We start from the raw sequence: 7,522 nt of genomic DNA on the forward strand, positions 1-7,522 counted from the left end.
GGAAGCGGAAGCAAATGCTACTATTAAGGAGTTATCAGAAAAATTTGAAACAATCGATGTAGAGATCATCGAAGAGAGAGAAAAGAGGTAAAGTATAGTTTTAAGAATTTAATAATTAAATCTTAAGAATTTAAAATAATTTTTTCAATCATTTCTTTAAAGAAAAATGATTGTATAGTTATTATATTATTTTATTTTAATATTTTTCATGTATATGGATAATGATATATATATATATACTTTACGTTAACTTTAAAAAAAACAAAATCCTTTACAACTTTATCACAATTAAATTTTCTGTTTATCTAACAATAAGAGTTAAAGAAAGAGAATGGGTAATAAGAAATATATACACTTCAGGTTATTCATATATATTCTCTTTCTTAGATAAAATTTAGAAATTTATGATAGTTTTTTTTTTAAATTCGCTATTAAATAATTCTTGTATTAAATTCATTGTAGGCAACAAGCCGAACATGCTCTAACTGAAATGGAAGAACGTTGTAAACACCTTGAAGAGAAGAGCCAGCTACTCTGCGAGTTCGCGTCTGGGAAAAGCAATAATATAGCTGTTACAGGTAGGTAAGCTCAGCAATTTTGAAGTATCGAGAAAATTTCTCATTTACATTTTAAACGAAACATTAACACTGAGCATTATATATTACTCGTCGAAAGCTTTCATTTCGATTATCGGTCTTTAGATAATGGCCATACGGAGAACGAGGTTTGCCTGTATAATGATTTGATGGCAGCCAGAGCCGAGCTAGAAAAACAGAAGGAGAAGAACGAGCAACTCGAGAGGGAAAAGCAAGAGATTGTCACTGTGATGCATCAGGCGGCTGTTAGTTTGCACTACTTTCGAGATTTCTACTCATATAAGAACTAAAAACCATTTAATTCGCTTTCTCTTGCTCGTTAGATCGTGATTTTCGTCTCCTGTAAGTTCTCCAAAATTAGTTTTAATTAGTAGTCCTTTTCGTTCATTAACAGAGCCACGATAACGAAGACGAGACGAAGGACAGATTGGCTGCCGAACTTGTAACCAAGACTCATGATCTTCAAAATCTCATGTTAGAGCACGCCCGGCTCCAGAAGATTGCCAGATTTGCGTACGCTTCAACATCACGTTAGAATATTATCCTGTCAATGTCTGCTACTTGAACGTGTATCTATAAAATGTCTTTAAATATGAGACAAAATTAATGAAAATTAACATAATATTTTCATTTCAAATATAGAAAAAACGATTTTTCTAAAATCTCTAAAAAATTTAATTGTTAGATGTAAATATGAAAATAATTTTGTTGGACTATCGAAATATTTATGTAGAAAATTCAAGCATGATAAACGATGCAAAAAATTTTAATATTCTAGTAATCAGCTTGAGCATTCTACATAATTACTTTAATAGTTCAAGACTTGGCTCCACTAATGTAAGATTAATTTTAATCTCAGTTCAATTTTTTATTTTTTTCTAATTCTATAAGGAATCCTAATTTCAATTTTGATTTTTACTTTCGGATTTCAGTTTTGAATTTACATTTGTACCTTTTAATACGTAGGCAAGAAAGAAATGAAGCGTTGGAAAATCAGTTAACCGAGATTCAGCATCGTCTTCAAGCGAGATTGAAAGAAAATAGCAAGACCCAGGGTCTTGATACAATGGAGCTTCAGCAACAGATTAGCGATCTACGGAACAGCTTAGCTGAGGTCATTCAACAAAACCAGGAGCTAGAGACCACCCTGACACAAAAGCAACTGGAATTGGAGCAACGTGATCGGGTGATGCGCGAGCAAAGCAAATTCCTCAAAGTTCGGGAGGAACTGTTGGACATCCTTAAAGGAAAGCAGGCGAACGCGGAAAATCCTAACGAAAATAACGAAAATATTGATGAAGTAATGTTTGACATTCTTTATAGCTTTCTAATTTTCTCTCACATAATAGATAAATTAAATACAATAAATCTTTCTAATTTTTAATTGAGACTATAAAGTCTGTATAATACAACCGATGCCTTACTGTTTGTATTGCTTTCGCTATTATATTCTCAGTAAGTCAAATTGTCCGTAAAATGTCAAAACAAATTAGCAGCAAATTTAATCAGAAAAATACAGCAGATTCGCTACTATCGATATCCATATTAAGCATTATGTTTTGTCAGTAGAGTCTGTATAACTTGTCAGACGCAAATTCTATTCGAGTTCTGCTGCCAATTTCGGTTTTTGCCACTAATCAGCTATCAAATCATATAAATTATGGAATTCTGTCACCACATCATCTAGAATAAATTCTGCATCTAATTTCCTGCTGATAAAATTTTTCACTTTACAAAATCTGTTAAACCAAACTTAGCTGATCGAATCTCTTTGGGTTTGGTCTAATAATAATTATGTGTAATTATCCAGATCAACAAGCAGATTGCGGCAAAGACAGAAGCAATTCAAGAATTGTACGCCACGCTGGAGAGCAAACAAATGCAGGTGATGCGACTGGAAAAGCTGGTGAAGCTATTAGAAGATCAGCAAGACCGCGCACAAGCGCAACGTACGCGACTCGAGCATCGCATCGCGCAATTAGAAGTTAGCTTGCGGGAGAAGACTAAAAATGACAGCAATCGGTACGTTATGAAGAAATATTTACGTAAACCTCGATCAGGCGTCGTCGATGACAGACTGTCACGTGCTTTTTCTTGCGAGTCGAGACGAGCGTTATTGGAAGCATCCGCGTCAACGTTTCAGTTTGTTGATCCGCATTCACAAGGATCCCCGCGATATCGATATTCTTCGCGTCACGTTTTACCCACGAAAAGTTTCGATTCTCCGTCAAAAAAGTTTCATCTTAACGACTGGTATCGCACTTCTTTCGATAAGGAAGAGGTTTTCATCTGCGAACAATGTCGGCGGGAATGCAAGAAATTCAGGGGTGACGTAATCCATCGAATTGAAAATCATCGCATTCGGAAATCTCTTTATGGCTGGCTAATGAATTCCTCAGCTTTGGAAGCCTTCGGCGAACCAACGGGTCGCTTAAACAAATTTCACGAGCTCAGTTCGTCAGAGGAGAATACGGATTGTTTCTTCGTTAATCCTATTGGTGTCCGTAATAATGCGAAGGATTGTAACAGAGAGTCATGTCGTCGTCGCGAACATCATTATTGTCGATATCATAGCCGTTTGCCAAGGCAATCTCTTCACGACTGCTCTCTTCGACGATATAATCCGACTATTCGTACGACATAATGCTATTATTTCTCACATAGAGTATATGCATTTTACAATGCATCTTATTTACATATATTATAATTAATCATTTCATTCTGGGCGATAGTTGTCGATTTAATTCAAAAGTATTTCTGAAAGATCAAATGATAATTATATCACTTTGAAGTTCTATATTAATAATATATTTCATCGAATCTTTTAAAATTTTATAATCGTTTTTATGTTGACAATTGATATTTTATTAATTAATTCTATAAATTATAATAACATTAATATTTACAAATATCAATTTTAATGAATTAATCGTTGTCATTACAAATATAAGTGGACATTATTGACACACTCGAGACTATTTTTATATACATTTTCATTTGTATACATTTTTCATTCCAATATCATTTTTAAAGTTTTTTTTATAGTTCTTTTATCCCAAATGTGTTAATTATGACCTGTTTTCGTAGGCTAGGTACTGCCTGCTATTTTGTATCGGTATGGATGTAATATGACGACAGAATTTCTTACAGAGTGCCTAGCCTTGCAAACAGATCGAATATTAATTTTTCTACATTTCTGATAACTTATCCTTTTATGTTTTAGGAGTAAAACCTTCGGCATCCTGTAAGAAACTCTGTAACCGTCGGCACAGCCTCTAAATATCAACCTGCGATCTATTGGATTTTACAAAAAATTATTTATATGTACACGTCTAATATCTAATTTGCAGGTATACATTCCTAAAATAATATGTAAATTAAAAATTTTATACGATACATATATTACATTATATATTTTAATACAAATAACGTATATGTTTATACAAATACGTTTTTGTAGACCCCGTTTATTTTGTACAACAATATTTATGTGATATTCTATTGAAAATATATACGTGAAAAATATATTAATTTATTTCTGCTATTAATCGCTTTCATTATCGCTGCTATCCGAATAGGCACCTACGAGAGACCGTAATGGGAGAATATTGCTAACATTATCAGATTTTGTGTCTGTATTTACTGTATTCGATGTACTCGTTGAAGCGTTGGGTGTTTTGTTCGATTGTAGAACTGTTTCCTTATCGGAAAAAACAGTATTTTCCATCTTGGATGTTTTACTTTGTGACGACTTGGCATTTATCTTTATTCCAATATTACTTTTCTTAACTAAAGTAGATGAATTCTTTTTACCAGATGATAATCCCATATTTTCCGACCACAATGATGCTTTAGCAGATTTTGAAGAATGCCCAAAATTTTCCTGCAAATAATCAATAGTTATTGTGAGTTTTAATGTCCCCAATTAAATTTTTCTTGTAAACAACAAACGAAAATTTACTAAATAAAAAAGCAAACAATATAAGAACAAACGATAAATAAAATGTATTAAATATAAGATTAAAGTCTTACTGTTTCTTTGTCATTTGCTTCGTTTGTTTTGAGTATTTTAGTAGGAGGTTGAACATTTTTTCTTTCTTCTTCTTCTTCCAACTCTTCAATTTCTTCTTCCACAACAGTTCCAGTTAATTGTCTTTTGCCAAATACAGATTTAATGTACTGTTCATCCAATTCCTCTTGTTCCTTTTCTGTTCTCTGCTTAGCAGCTTCGGTATCGTACTGTTCCAACATTTGATCATAATCTATAGTTTGCTGCCTCCGATTTAAATCCTTCAATTCCTCCAAAGATTCTAACAGCTCCAGTTCTTGCTTAGATTGGAGTGTTCTCTTTTCCAGAAGTTTCATCGGGTTGGTAGCCTCTTCCTCTTTCTCCTCATCCTCTTCCCTTTGTGCCTGTTCCTCAGCTAATTTCAATGCCATAAAATTTCTCGTGGCACCTGCCTCGATCTCGTAATCCGTATTCTTTGGATCTGTCTTGAAAGATATCTCTTGCAAGCAGCGGGTGCACTTAATGTAGAACCTGTAAATGCGTATGCCCAAGTAATCATCGCCCTCGACGTCCTCCTTACGCGCATTAAATTTCTTGCCCTTGTAGATATATTCACCGCATGTTTTGCATCGCATATTAAACGGTGCCATTAATCGCACGGTGTATTGGCGATTTCTCGCCAGTTTCATTCGCGGGATCTTCGACGGATCGAAATCCGGCGGATAATATTTCTAAAATATAAAAAATAAGAGAGATGAAAGTACAAATCAACACTACAGGGTATCAAAGCGTACAGGTGAATATGGAGAATATAAAAAGCAATTATTCGTTTCGTACTTACATTCAAAACTTTACGCTCCGACATCTTGTAGCACTAGCTTTTTACGTGTACGATTAGATCTTGAAATTTACAGCTTTAAAGTAATTTGCGGACAGCAAAACCACAGCTCTTGTAGGTTAGGTCGGAAGGTATACAAACTGAATCGGGAGCATCGGAAGTGAAGTACGCAACATCACTACGTCGCTTAACTACATTCAGTGTTGCCAACCGTACGTTGCCAGTCAATCACGGTTCGCCGCGCCAATCGCGCTGAGATATCGATTCACGTAGCTTGCGATTCTCGAAGCAGCTATCTGATAAATTGCCGAAAGAGTTCAGTTTTAAACGATCTTCATCGCATCGCGTTAATGATCGCGATAATTTTGGCTGTGAGAAGAGGAAACGGTGCCGAAGGAGCTTGGATGGTAAGCAAATCTAGAACTCATGGTCGCGAAATATTGATTTTTGTAAATTGCGTCTGTAAAATATAATTGTATGTTCTTTATCTACTTGAACAGGAATTGTCCGCCGAATCATCACCGATGGCGAAGAAAATGGTGAGTCATTTTTGTAATTGAGATTATCTTTACAGAACAAAAATTGTAGCAACAATCCTATAACATTATAGCTGCAATATTGTAGTGTTATTGCAGTGATAATGCTGCAAATTCTGTGCTATATGGGTATTTTCGGCGAGCACGATATACTAATCTGACAAATATTGATATAGTATAGATCTCAAATAGATGTTCTAAACCCATTCTAAAGAAATCCGGAAGATATCTCCATGCTCTCTAAATATCTAAGGACGTTTGCCCTGCATGCTCCCATATAGGACAGCTTGTTCTAGCAACATTGTAAGCGTTGTAAGCAATGTTGCTACAAGTTCTGTGTTGTAATGCGATAAATCTACTTTATTAGACATCTACATAATGTGTCTATTTTTTTTATAACTAAACTAAAGTATATACTTTTTGTACTTGAAGTGAAATGAATGTGTATATATATATATGTATATATGTGTGTATATATATATATATGTGTGTTAGCGAAAACGAATCTGGGTACATATCATGAAATATGTCGGAATGAATTTCGATCGGAATTATTCTGTTTTTTCTAAACTACACGAAAGAAATCTAGGAAACAATTAAATAATTCTGATCAAAATCCATTATTTCGACTTGTTCCATAGATGGCTAGCGATGTGTAACTTTTTTTCTAAGCGAAAACGTGAAAAGTAAAAATTTTTTGTATATGTATGTGTGTTTATATACATATATACATACATAGATAAAATTTCTCACTTTTCGTTCTGAAGAAAAGTTACATCGCTACTCTGGACCTAGACTCATGGAACAAATTGGATTGGAATGATCAGAATTAATAAATTATCTTCAGAAAACACAATAGAAATCTAGGGAATAATTGAATAATTTTAATGGGAATCCATTCTAAATAATTTCATAATACGGACTCTTAAGCTTGATTCATCAAACGCAATAATAGCTAATTGCGATAGCTGAATTATATTCGCAATTTTTATATTTTTCCTAAAAGAATCGGAATCTCACACTGCTGCGCGTCTGATCTATTATATTATTACGATTTTACTTTGTTCTGCTTCTCTTCTTCTTCGCGAAAAAGAAAGAATGATATTAAAAGAGTATTCACGTCTCGTTTAAATTCGCAAAATAAATAGATGTGTAAATAAAAATAAATAAGGAAAAGTCTTTAATTGTCGCTTTTGTTTGGAAATACGCACGGATAAAAAATAAAGAATTAATATCGTTTAAGACTTTCCGATATCTTGTCTCTTCTACAAAGTTGCCATTGCTTTGACAATTAATCGCTAATTCGCTAATCACGGTAATGAATTGCGAAGTGATTGATACGCGGAGTTCAAGAAATATGTTTCATTCCCGACATTCTTCAACACAACCCTATAGATATTCCCTTCCCCACTTGCTACTCTCTTTAAAATAGATTCAGTATTATTATTAAATTTACTTATAATAATCAAAGAATTAAAAAGAAATTTATTTCTTTATTACAATAATTAATATAATTGTATTAATATAATTATATTTAAGAATT

At 33.6% G+C, this 7,522-nt stretch overlaps 2 protein-coding genes across 2 annotated transcripts in view; one reads left to right on the forward strand and one right to left on the reverse strand.

Annotated features, from left to right (window-relative positions):
• Window positions 1–3,891, forward strand: part of LOC108750343 (synaptonemal complex protein 1-like) — a 7,688-nt gene extending 3,797 nt beyond the window's left edge. Inside the window, 7 exon segments of the mRNA XM_018489733.1 lie at window positions 1–87; window positions 463–578; window positions 702–841; window positions 991–1,109; window positions 1,563–1,896; window positions 2,407–2,618; window positions 3,820–3,891. Coding sequence (XP_018345235.1) covers window positions 1–87; window positions 463–578; window positions 702–841; window positions 991–1,109; window positions 1,563–1,896; window positions 2,407–2,618; window positions 3,820–3,844 — 1,033 coding nt within the window. The 3' untranslated portion in view covers window positions 3,845–3,891.
• A 228-nt stretch (window positions 3,892–4,119) lies between these two features.
• Window positions 4,120–5,624, reverse strand: LOC108750342 (coiled-coil domain-containing protein 94). The gene is made up of 3 exons (XM_018489732.1): window positions 5,447–5,624; window positions 4,629–5,336; window positions 4,120–4,479 (listed from the first exon to the last, which is right to left on the reverse strand). Exons 1-3 carry the CDS (start codon window positions 5,468–5,470, stop codon window positions 4,141–4,143), a joined length of 1,071 nt encoding a protein of 356 aa, XP_018345234.1. The 5' UTR covers window positions 5,471–5,624; the 3' UTR covers window positions 4,120–4,140.
• Between the last annotated feature and the right edge of the window lie 1,898 nt (window positions 5,625–7,522).

Source organism: Trachymyrmex septentrionalis, unplaced genomic scaffold, assembly GCF_001594115.1.
Source record: "Trachymyrmex septentrionalis isolate Tsep2-gDNA-1 unplaced genomic scaffold, Tsep1.0 scaffold36, whole genome shotgun sequence".
NCBI classification, from domain to species: domain Eukaryota; kingdom Metazoa; phylum Arthropoda; class Insecta; order Hymenoptera; family Formicidae; genus Trachymyrmex; species Trachymyrmex septentrionalis.

Coding starts and splice junctions, on each gene's coding strand:
- LOC108750342 (XM_018489732.1), bottom strand. CDS start 5,470: ATGTCGGAGCGTAAAGTTTTGAAT. Junction 5,337..5,446: donor CGGAGCGTAAAGTTTTGAAT/GTAAGTACGAAA, acceptor TTTATATTTTAG/AAATATTATCCGCCGGATTT. Junction 4,480..4,628: donor AAGCAAATGACAAAGAAACA/GTAAGACTTTAA, acceptor GATTATTTGCAG/GAAAATTTTGGGCATTCTTC.